Source organism: Peromyscus leucopus, chromosome 2 (genome assembly GCF_004664715.2).
Source record: "Peromyscus leucopus breed LL Stock chromosome 2, UCI_PerLeu_2.1, whole genome shotgun sequence".
Lineage (NCBI taxonomy): Eukaryota > Metazoa > Chordata > Mammalia > Rodentia > Cricetidae > Peromyscus > Peromyscus leucopus.
The window spans coordinates 20,772,501-20,784,500 of record NC_051064.1 but is presented as its reverse complement, the minus strand read 5'-3'; the positions used below and the strand labels follow the sequence as shown (position 1 = coordinate 20,784,500).

General features: G+C 48.1%; 1 protein-coding gene across 1 annotated transcript in view; it reads right to left on the bottom strand.

Annotated features, from left to right (window-relative positions):
• Window positions 1-731: 731 nt before the first annotated feature.
• Window positions 732-12,000, bottom strand: part of LOC114699428 (growth/differentiation factor 6-like) — a 60,240-nt gene continuing 48,971 nt past the window's right edge. The window contains exons 4-5 of the mRNA XM_037202335.1: window positions 4,022-4,144; window positions 732-2,598 (exon numbers count right to left, since the gene is read on the bottom strand). Coding sequence (XP_037058230.1) covers window positions 1,649-2,598; window positions 4,022-4,144 — 1,073 coding nt within the window. The 3' untranslated portion in view covers window positions 732-1,648. The remainder of the gene's footprint in view (window positions 2,599-4,021; window positions 4,145-12,000) is intronic.

The window sequence follows — 12,000 nt, the reverse complement described above, 5'->3', positions numbered from 1 at the left end:
CTGTAGATCTCTGAACCAGACAAGCAACAGATTTAGACAGGGAGAGAACAAACCAGTCAGGGCACCCCAAAACATTCTGCAAACATGAACACACCTTTCTCGGTTTAAACTATTCCACAACAAGGCTGAGGAAGCTTACTTCTCAAAGGGCCTCTGCATGGGTAATGTTTGAAAAGAATCCTGGTCCAGACTGGGGGAAGGATGAGGTCTTGACCACCTGGGAACAGGTTTTTCCCTGTGTGCTTTCTTCTGCTCCTTCTGGTTTCTTTGCTGCCCGTACCCCAATTTCCACCCCAAGCTCAATGTAACACTTGACTCTTCACAGTATCTCATTACTACCTTAAAAAAAAAAAAAAAAAAAAAAAAAAAAAAAAAAAAAAAAAAAAAAAAAAAAACCACCTAACTGGTAATTACAATTTAAAACATTTCTCTAGGGGGAGCCCTGGGCTATTGCTGGCTGGTAATCTCTCAGGAATGTCAGAAAGAGGGGAGGGGTCTTAATTTTTTAGAAACTTCAGAGGCAGAGGCTCCTGGCCCTTTCATCCTTTCCCTGCTTGGGGCCTGGCCCTTTATCTCCATCCTCCTGCGGGGCTACCATCTCCCCTCCTGAAGAGCGCTTCCACTTTTTAGGTCCTTCCCGCCTCCTCTTTCCTTCTTACCTTAATTATAGAGTTCCCACCCTCGCCATTAAAAAAAAAAAAAAAAAAAAAAAAAAAAAAAAAAAAAAAAAAAAAAAAAAAAGTCTTTGCCTTAGAAGGAGGTGCTGGAATTTTTGACAAATTCTGTTTAAAGAAATCAATGAGAAACAGACATGAATGACAACGATCTTTGGGGTGGGCTACTTGCAGCCTTGGGTCCTGCACCTCCCTGTCACCCGGTCAGAGCTAGGCCTTGCGGTTTCTCATTATCCTTCACGGGGTTCCACAGGGACTAATTCCTGTCATTCCATCCATACCAACTCCTTTCCCCACCAGCAACCGTCAAGGCATCCGGAGACCTGAGTCCACAGCGGTGGCAACTCCCAGTTCCCTGTCCTGCTTGAGGCCAGCACAGAGCCGATAAATTCATGGGAGTGCACAAAAGAGAGAAGGAGGCAGCTTGGGCCCCCGTCTCTCAAGCTTCTCTAAGGGCAAGACCCCTCCCGACTCCCATATTTCTTTAGCCAACTCCCCTAATACTTCCTGTGCAGAAGCCAAGGGTGTCAGCTATGATGTGACTGGAAAAGGCCCAAAGACCCTACTTAGGAAAAAGCAACCATTCTGAGATGTGAACAAAAGTGATGGGCTCTTTCTCTCGCGTTTCCTTCCGCCTCCCCAGCCCACAAAACACTTGTGAACAGATACGCATCTTTCCTCCTTCCATCTCCTATCAAAACCAAGGAGACACAAAACCCAAAGCCACAATAATAAAGAAAAGAAAAGAAAGAATCCTTGTCTAGTCTTTCCAGGCTGGCCAGGCAACCCTTAGCTGCTTCTGGGTTGGCGAGTGGAAGGTTCTGGGAGGGCTGAGGCTGCCTCCTTGTCCACTGCGCCTACTTTCACGCTGTCCCCCACTTGTGGCCTTTTCCAGGCCAGCTCCTGCTCCGCCTCTCCGCATCCGCAGACAGGCCTCCTTCCATGGTCCCTGGCCCAGGCAGCGGGCGGCACCGCTACCTGCAGCCGCAGGACTCCACCACCATGTCCTCGTACTGCTTGTAGACCACATTATTGCCCGCGTCGATGTACAGGATGCTGATGGGAGTCAATTTGGTAGGAACGCAGCAGCTGGGCGGGGTGGAACCCGGGTCCATGGAGTTCATCAGCGTCTGGATGATGGCGTGGTTGGTGGGCTCCAGGTGCGAACGCAGCGGGAAGTCGCACACGCCCTCGCAGTGATAGGCCTCATACTCTAGGGGAGCGATAATCCAGTCGTCCCAGCCTAACTCCTTGAAATTCACGTGCAGGGGCTTTCTGCTGCAGCGCAGCCTGGACTTCTTGCCGTGTCGCTTGCCGTGGCGGCTGGCGAAGGCGGTGCGTCGCCGCCGGCGGCCGGGCGAGGGCAGCCAAGGCCCGGCGTCTGGGGCGCCCGACGGCGCTGGCCATGACCCCTCGGCTCCCGCAGCCTCCGCAGAGCCCAGCTGCTCGCGCATCTCCGCGAACAGGTTCTTGCGCTGGGATCTGGTGAACACGACGAGCAGGGCGCGCTCTTGGGGCGGCCGCACCCTCCGGCCGAAGCCCAGACTCCGCAGGTCCAGGGGCGGTGGCTGCTGGGAACCCCTTGCTCGTGCCTCGGTGTCCCCGGCGTCCAGCTCTCCCCAGGCTGCCCGCAACTCCAAGCACAGCTGCTTCCACGGCTGAGGGCGCAGGCCCTGCCACACGTCGAAGACTTCCCAGCCGGCCTGGGTTGGCCCCTGAAGATCCAGGGTCCTGGCGTCCAGCAGCAGTGTGGACAGACAGGGGAAGAGCTGCACGTGCAGCGGTCGGGCCGGTGACCCCCAGGGTGCTGGGGATGCCTGGCGATAAAGCCTCAGCTCTGCGCCCACCAGCTCTTCTTTGTCTGAGAGTGTGGACACATCAAACAAATACTTCTGTCTCCGGAGAGGAGTGTGCGAGAGATCGTCTGCGAGATAAAAAATAATTACAGTCAGTTTCACTTACCGAGAGATCAGCCCGGTGCTCTTCAGCAGTCCCCAAAGGAAGTGGGAAGGAGGGGGCAGGCAGCCAGGGAGTCCAGTTCGGCCGCCCAACCACCCCCAGGCTCACCGCCTGGACCATACACTGCGTGGGGAGGAACCCCACCAGACAGGACCCCTTCTTCAGCTCAGCTGCTGCCTGGGACAGAAGTCTGTACTCCTGTCCCTGGGCTCCCCCTCAACGGGGTGTGTAACCACTAATATGCCCTTGTGGTCGCAAGCCTGGGCTGCGCTTCCCCAGCACTTCTGTCCACGGGATCTCATCATTACTGCCTCAGATGTAACCTCTTCCAAGTGGCCATCCCAAACCACCCTGATCCAAAGCAGCCTCCCTGGGCCACTGTCTCGGGACCTTGGCTTATTATCTACAATTTTCCCATCTATATTTGTGACGCGGTCTTTCTTCCCCAACCACCAGACACCCTTTCACCAGTCCATAGAAGCAAAGACAATAGCAAGACCTTGCTTACCCCAGACCCAGGGCCATGGGTGACCTAGTGTATATGCAGGTCAATAGGTGAGAAACTTGTAGAACAGTGATTTTCAATTTGCCTTTAAAGTGACAGAGTCTGCTTATCTAATTGATTAGGTATCTAAGAACAGGACCTGAGCATGAAGCCTTTGTGTGCTTACTGTGAACCTCTTTCCTTTAGACGCCAACGTGATTTATAGGTACAGCTTTCTATAAACCCACTAGTCCGGGGTCGGGTTGCTACCCTCCACACAGGGTTGTGGGGACATTGTGGGCCCAGCATGATGCAGACTGAATGAAGGGTTGCTGTGCCACTCCTCTCTTTTCCAGTCTTCCTCCCTCCTTCCAACAGATGAAAGAGTGATACAGCTTTCAGAAGTGGAGACGAAGCGATGAACAAACTAGCCCGCGGGACTTAACGCCCACTGAGATCTTCAGCACAAGGGAAACAGGCATTCCTGGAAAGAGAAACCCTCAGACAGGGATACCTAGTCACAGGCGTGGCATGCCCCACCCCTTGCCCCACCATCCAATCTGATGCTCTGTTTTGCAATGAATCCCAAAGATTCATTCTTCGGTTACAAGTGAGAAAAAGATATTTGTGACACACACAGACTGGCAGACTTTAAATTCCAAGGCAAATTCTTTAGGAGGAAGGGAAAATTAGACTCCTTTTCTGACACATTTGTGCACGCAGCCAACATCACTTCAATGTGCAAGGCGGAAAGCTAAGCAGATTCTCCTGGGCCGCCTTCCCACAGAATGTTTACAACCCAGCATTACAAGAATCCCCAAAGCCCTCTGCTCTCCCCAGAAGCTAGTAAAGTTTGCATCAATTTCAATAGAAAAAGTATGACCCGGTCCAGTCCAGCCCTCACTGCCTGTCCAGATGGAGCCTGGGGACATATAACCCAAGGATGCTGGCTCTGGAACCTCAGCCACACCCAGCCAGCACTCTGGGCTAACTGCTGGCCCGCTGCCTCTGCGGCACAGGCCTCCACCTGAGAAAGAGTTGTGAGGGGTTAGAGGGGTGGAAAGGGGAAAGCTGCCTCAGGAAGTTGATTTATGGAAGCCAAGACCTTCAAACCAACCAGTGGGGAGTTAACACACTTGCTCTTCCTTCGTAGAAAGCTGTGTCTGACAAGGGTGCTTAGCCATGGCCCAGATCTTTGTATTTGTCATCCTAGGCTTCACTTTCCTGCCCCTGTCCTCGTCCAGGCTGTGAAGGGGAAGACACACTGCAGACACACGCTGCAGTGTTGTGAGGGCTGATACCGTCCTAACCTTGCTTCCTATGCATAATGTGATGGGGTAGGTAAGTACTGTTCCCATTTCTATGGTGGGAAAATCAAGACCTGGGGGAATTAATTATCTAAAATAAGTGATGAAGTCAGGGGCAACGTTTAAATCTACTTAGTTCCCAAGCTTGAGTGTTTAGCCATGAGTCCCATTGCCTCAGCACTAGGGGCCAAATATGGAATTCTGGAAGCAACCAGGAGTGGTTAGGGGCTAAAGGTAGGGGTACAGACAAAACCGCATTCATAGAGTTTGTTGGGAATAAATCCTGGCCTCCCTTGGGAAATGGTTTCCATCTCTGTTGTCATAGTTTGATATACCTGGTTGCTGTCTAGAGAACATGGGCAGTTACAAAGAATTCATTTCTTTACCTCTCCTGCAATATGGAGAGAGCATCCTTCTTTTGCTCCCCTTATTTTTTTGTTTTTAAGAGTAAGCTAATAAATGGTTAGTCTGTACAGCTGAGTCAAGCTGAGATGGGCATCTGTAGAGACCTGAAGATCTGAAGATGCTTCAACCTTGAGTTGTCTGGTGACCTCCCTTACAAAACTATCCTACAAAAACAATTCTAAGACCCAAGAAAGACTGCAAATATGGCCTTCTGTCTCTATCTGTTCCCCTTTCTTCCTGTATTAGTTTACCTCATGATTGGAAGGGTCCTACCTGGGCACTTACAGTCACCCCAGTTCACAAGTCACACATCCCAGGCAAACACACACATGAGAGGTATGAGCCTCTCTTGAGAATGCTGGGAAAGAAGCTGCCTGGACCATCTGGGTAAGGACCAGAATTCTGGGTCCAGGAACCTGGAGCTCAGTCTAGGTCAGTGATTGTTAATAACACACACACACACACACACACACACACACACACACACACACACACACCAAATACAAAAAAAATAACCTAGCATTATGAATATTTCATTGGAACTTGTTAGAGACAAACATCATCTCAGGCTTCAGAGGCTTGGGGCTGCCTTTCTAGAAACATTCAGATGATGCTGATTCTGATGATGGCTCAGGGACTCACTCTGAGAACCACTGATATAGGTAGGGATTTGATTTCCCATTGTTTGGGGAGAAGAATCACTGCAGTAGAGACAGCAAAGCACCCAACTGTCGGGATCCAAGGCAGTGCCACTAGGCCATGCCATCTCTCTCTAGAATCCTTCTAGTTCATATAACCACTCTCATATTCTTCTGATAATTTCATCCACGTGCCTTCTCAACAAGTCTCCAGAGCCTCTCTCTGACTCCTGAGCAGAGGACTCAAGAAGGTAGCTGCTCTCTACAGATGCCCTCCAGTCCACATTCCCCACATGTTTGAACCTGCTTTGGAGCCCTATGCAGCAAAGACATAGTCAAGAAGAGGCATACCAAGGGTCTGGAATGCAGAGACCACCATGCACAGTTACTCTGCAAACCCTCTACCAGCTCACCTGGCAACCCGAAGCCTGGCCAAGCTGCCATGAGTCACCTGTGGCCAGGAATCTTGTCCTTTGCACTGCCTTGCACACTCCTCATCCCCTAGTAAATCGTATATAAATACAGGTGATGTCATCATATAATTCCATTCCATGTATAAATGTGCACTATTGGTTTCTAAATCTATGGCACTTTCTCTCCTAAAAATGAGTTCTCTGCTTTAGTCTCTAAATTGGAAAATGGTCAATAATTCACCACAAGACACTTCCATTTCATCAAACTAATCAGTAACAGCTCAGCTCCCACTTCAGTTAACTCCGTGTTCTTGAGTATTGGACTCACAAATTTTTCAAGATACAACTGCAAGATTTCTTTTTCATTTTTCCCTGGAACATGAGTAGAAAAGAGGAGGAGGAAGAAGAGGAGTCAGATGTAACTGAAGAAAATCCTTCACATGTAGCAAATTGGCAATAATACAATAATTCAATAATACAGGCAAACCTCATACTGACGCTTCCCATGTGGGGTGTTTGGGGTTTTGTTTGTTTGTCTAACTGTTTGTGAAAAGGTATCCTATGTAGTCCAGTCTATGTAGGCTGGAGTGGAATTCTCCATGCTCCTACCTTCCCCTGGGTAGTACTATGATTACATCATCAATAGCTCCTAGTACAGGGGCTTATAATTTAAAAAGAAGGATGGGGAGCAATTATAGGAAGGGACTTCCTTAGAAAGGCAAGAGCCCAAGGCTAAAGTAGGCACAAAAATGAATGAAGGACTCTAGAGGCAAATGCTAAAATGGAGAGGAAAAGTTGGGGTCATGAGCTTAGTATACAAGGCAGCATATTCCTTGGTACCCTCAAGTTAATTCTCCCTAAGGGGTTGCCTCCCAGCCAGCTTGCATAGGATTTCTAAAAACTTGCAGAGAGGAAGGGACCAGAACTGTGTTTTCCCAAGACATCACTAGAATCTTATACAGCTTAGGTCCCTCTTGAAGATTCAAATTGGATTTGCTTTTTCCAGTGACCAGAACCAAGAGTGTATGTGTGATTCTCAAAGGTCCAACAGGCCCTTCACACATTGATTGGTTTCTCATTCTATAAATTAACTGAGACTCTGAATGGATGCTGGTCAGACTCCAGCAACCTCCTCCATGGCCTGGCCATGTCTCCTGTGTCTTGCAGAGGCATAAACCTGTAGTTAGTCTACAGCTCAGAAAGCTCAGATTATGTGACCTTTCCCACTCACACACCCTAAGTAGGATTAGGTCTTGGGGTGAACAGATAATCAATAATCCATCTTTGCAAAGAACACTCCAGTACTCTTTGAGACTAAGCCTCTTTCCTGGCTTCCAGCTTATTGTAGACCTGGAAGTAGTTTTGGGTGCTAACTGGACACTCATGGAACTCATAAATTTGATGTCATCTCTCAGGCCCCTTCATCAAGCATTCAAGTTCTACTCCACTGTTCTATTCAGTTACAGGGAACAAACTTCAGAACGCCAAGACTTAGCTTAACATCATGCAACTGGCAATGGATCATGCTAGTTCCAAGAGAAACCCCCAGCTCTTAGGACACACCCCTCTACATGGGCCTTATTTGTGCAGTGGAAGGAGAGGGAGGGGAAGCCTGCCACCATTCATTTTGAGGCCTCAATGTGATCAACACTTGACTGGGCTTCAGTTTCCCCAGGATGGGTCACCCTTTTCTTTATTAAATGGAAATTGTCCAAGCTCAGACTTCACAGATGTGTCCGGAGTCACTTCTGAGGGTCTGAGATTCAGCACCAACCTGAAGTATCAGGCTGTACTCAGGAAGTCCCTCCCTATGGTGTGTGAAGGCCTGTGGGACAATCTATGCTTGGCCTAGTTACTGTGCCCCTATGACACAGCTGCCTCCTTGGCAGCTGAGATCTCATCCTTGCAAACTCTGGCCCTTTGCTAAACATTCTCACTAAGAAAATGTCTTGGGGGCTGGAGAGATATCTCAGAGGTTAAGAGCACTGGCTGCTCTTCCAGAGGTCCTAAATTCATTTCCCAGCAACCATATGGTAGGTCACAACCATCTATAACAGGATCTGATACCCTCTTCTGGCCTGCAGGCATACATGCAGACAGAGCACTCATACCAAAAGAAAGAAAGAGAGAGAGAGAGAGAGAGAGAGGGAGGGAGGGAGGGAGGGAGGGAGGGAGGAAGGAAGGAAGGAAGGAAGAAAAAAGAAGAAAAAGAAAGTGTGTTGGGAGCAACTGACACAGATCTTGTGCATGTTCTCACTTGACCCCAGAACTATTGTAGACCACCCAGAACAACAATGGTTGTCATAGCAGACACTAATGTAGTACTTACTATGTGCTGGGCACAATCTCAATCCTCAGCTTATGTAATCTTCATAGCCATCTGTGAGCTGATGGTTACACATTGTGGTGTGTGTGTGTGTGTGTGTGTGTGTGTGTGTGTGTGTGTGTGTGTGTAAGTTAAGATTTCACATTGTACCCCATAAATATATGTAAATATTATGTCAACTAAAAATTTTAAAAATGTATTTTAAAAAACCACCTGTGAGGAAAAGCGATAAGCAGGAGAAGGTAATGCCAGGAGAATAAGATAAATATTCCATGTTTTCTCCATTTCTGGAATTTATAAAGATGTATCTGAGGCATGAGACGGAAAGAGGACTGCATGTATGGAAGGGACAGGCGAGTTGGAAATACAGGACAAGGGAAGGAGCTGAGGAAAGTGCAGTAGTACATATATAAAGATGTCACAGCAAGCCCGTTATTCTGTACAGTAAAATAATAATAAAGTGACTTTTCTAAATTCACCTCTTAGAAAAGTATTGTTACAAATCAAACCCCAGGGAGCTTGACAGTGGATGGCCAAGCTGGCAACTCAGCCCCTGTACCTGTGTCACCACCTTGAACACAACCCTGATCTCTGTGCACAGGGAAAACCCTGAGAGGATTCCAGCTCTTCCTCACTGCTCATACCAGGAAGGAGGGGAAACACTGTTCTCCAAGAGCCATCCATCTCCTAAGCAGTATAGCTGAGAGATCACCAACACCATGACTTTCGGAAGACAATATACAAACAAATCTTGTTTCTCTTCTACAAAGTGGACATAATGATGGCAGCTCATAGGGCCATGGAAGGGACAAATACAAGATGTGAGAAACTTCTGAGGATGTTATACAATGTGTGACCATTTAGAGTCTGAAAGGCAGTTTATTTCAATCCTTATCTGTGACTTAGTGTTTTGGTCACATGACTTACCAGCCTCATAAGCCTCAGCTACAAAGTGGGAGAATCACCTATAGATCTGGCAGGATCATTGGCAAGCTCAGAGTCAAGACACCTAGGGCATCACATGGCACATGGAAACTTGCAGCCAACCTTACTACAGTGGCCTACATTTGGATAGGAAGAGATGTATTTATCATCTTCTCAGCCTCCTTGAAGAATGGTCCAGCTCTTTCCACAAGATTTCTAGGAGTAGAGGAGAAACATTGTTGGGCAACAAGAGCAATGTCTTCCCCCTGCCATCTGAGTTCTAAAGACAAGGTTTCTGTGACAGCAGCCTTAGAATGCACTATACTGACCATTCTCTACCTTTTCACGTCACTTACGCCACCTTCTCTTCCTCAGCACCCAATGACCAGTGCCCTCCATTCCAACCTCATTAAAGACTGAACCATTCTTTTAACAGGCAGCAAGGCAGTGTTAGGCTGTGCATTAGTCCATAACTACCTGGCTGGGCAAATGCAGCCCTGAGGAGCCTGCACTTTCCTCTCTCTGGCACATTTTGTAGGGTGTAATCTGTCTGCAGAACCAGTCACAGGTAGGACATAAGGACACTCCCTATGTGTACCTAAAAATAAACAAACACACAAAACTACTCCCATGTTGAGGGAAGGAGGCATAGAAATGGACTCCTGGGTTGCAGCACTCATGGTGGTATGCAGCGTCTGTCAATAGTAAGACCACCTGGTCGGCTCTGTCGGGAGGGAGGTACTGCTCTCACTCTAACTGGCCCATCTCTTCAGTCTGTTCACCTCCTTGATGCCTTCACTGACAATTTGCCCTGTGTTTCAGCTTTTTTGTCCCTTCTAACCTCCAGAACGCTCTGGGAACCATTCACAAATTCTCTGATTTTGTATGGTGGATCTATGCTTTTCTTCTCACATAAACCTAGGTCTGGTAGGCTCCTTGGTTAATGATCTGGTCACCTGCCTGGATCCTGCAGAGAACTCCCAATGCCGGTACCAAGATCTGTTTCAATAGGAAGCAGTGAAGCTCAGGAGGGGAGCCTTCTCTCACTGGACTGAAACTGAGCCACTGATCCTCAGCCCAGCCTTAAAATGTAGTAACTCCAAACTCAATCCTGCTAATTTCTGGGCAGCTAGGAATGCAAAAACCAGCTCTCTTCTGAGTACTCAGCACAGCCAACAGAAGCCTGGTTTTGTCTCGACAGATGAAACATATACTTTGGAGCTAAGTTGTTTAAAATCTCTTCTGGTCACAGACTTGACTGACCAAAGTCAAGGACACTTGCCCTGGCTTTTGTCTTTTCACCAGTATCTTACCCTGGGCTCCCAGCCACAGCAGCTCAAATCTTAATTTAACCACATACAGCAGATCAAAACCAAATGGGTTTCCAGCCAGCTCTCCCAGCTCCCACCCCTCTTTTGTAAACTGTAGGAACAGCCAGTGCCACAGAGACCCAGGTGCACCTCTTTCCTGAGGAACAGGGCTGAGTTGATTTGGTGGAGCAGGCTTTTCCTGCCTGTGAGGGAGTGATGTACAAAAACCCAGTGAAAGTAACACATCTCCTGGTAAGAGGTCATGGGTCTTGCATTCCTAGTAGAATCTGAAACTCCACCCAGGTCCTAGGACTGTGGGCTTAGGCTCAAAAAGAGAAAATAAGTGGATGTTTTATGCAGTTTCTCTTCCCAACTGACCCTGTAACTGTAGGTGAAGGCCCAAGTTCTAAGGGACACAGGATGGTGGGCAGACCTTTGCATTCCCAGTACCTAAGCCTGATGCTTTGGAGAAGCCTCCTTAACATTCTCTGATGTGCTGGGCAAGGTGCTGTCTCTGAAGAAGAGATTACTCAAGTTGCTAATCTTGCTCCAACTTTCAAATTTGTAACAAAATGAGAATCCTAGTGTCAGCTGCAGGCCACAGTCCGTTTTTGTTTCTTTGTTTGTTTGTTGTTTGCTTGTTTCAGGCTTCCTCCCCAGGAGCTTCCAAGCTCAGGTATACTGGGAAGTGGGCAGCAGCTGGACCACTCATCTCCCTTAGAGGCAAAACATGAACACCACTTCTTCCTGCCCTGTTCCTGCCTTCTGCCTTTCTCCTCATTCTCAGTGGCACCAACTGTTGCCACAGACCAGCCTTTCTCTGTACTTTGTACTGCCCACTCTGATCCTTAAGCCTTGCCCAGAAGCAGACGCCAGGCTCTAACTGCACAGCCAGAGCTTCCCTCCACCAAACAGCATCCAGTTGTCCTTTAAGCTCCTGTAGCCCCTTACCGGAAAGTGGACCTACTCTCCACTCTGAGCAGTACCAATGGGTGTACCTGAAAATAGAATGTGACCCTAGGACCCATTAGAGCAACTGGAACCTATTTAATTCCAGTATCAGAAGACAGCATTTAACCCAAACTGAACTTCAAAAACATACAGGGTTTAGACTGGGTGTGTCAAAGGATTTCTGCAACGGGTCTTCACTCCTGCTTTCCATACCCAAAAGACTTCACAACCATTCTTGTCTCTGATCCCACAAAATAGTAGTTGGTGCCAGGTTATTCAATAGCGAAGGGGTTTTGAACTAATACCTTTTATTGTACTTGAAAGCACCCAGGAGTTTATGGTTGGATTGCTCAAGGTCAGTTGATGCAAGCGGCAGTCTGTCAGGAAGCAAAACTTCCTGTTTCTGCCATACTTCTATCATTGCCCCCACCCCAAAGAAACCACACAGCCCCTAGAAGGCATCTGTCTATGGATGAGGAGTGCTAGCACCCCAAAACTCCTGGTAGGGGAAACAGTTTACACTCAAGTTCCTTTTGATGCAAGACCAGCGTTCTCAGTTCCCAGAGGATCCAGGGGCAGGTGCTCTGGTCAGAAAGGATGGTTTTGGGG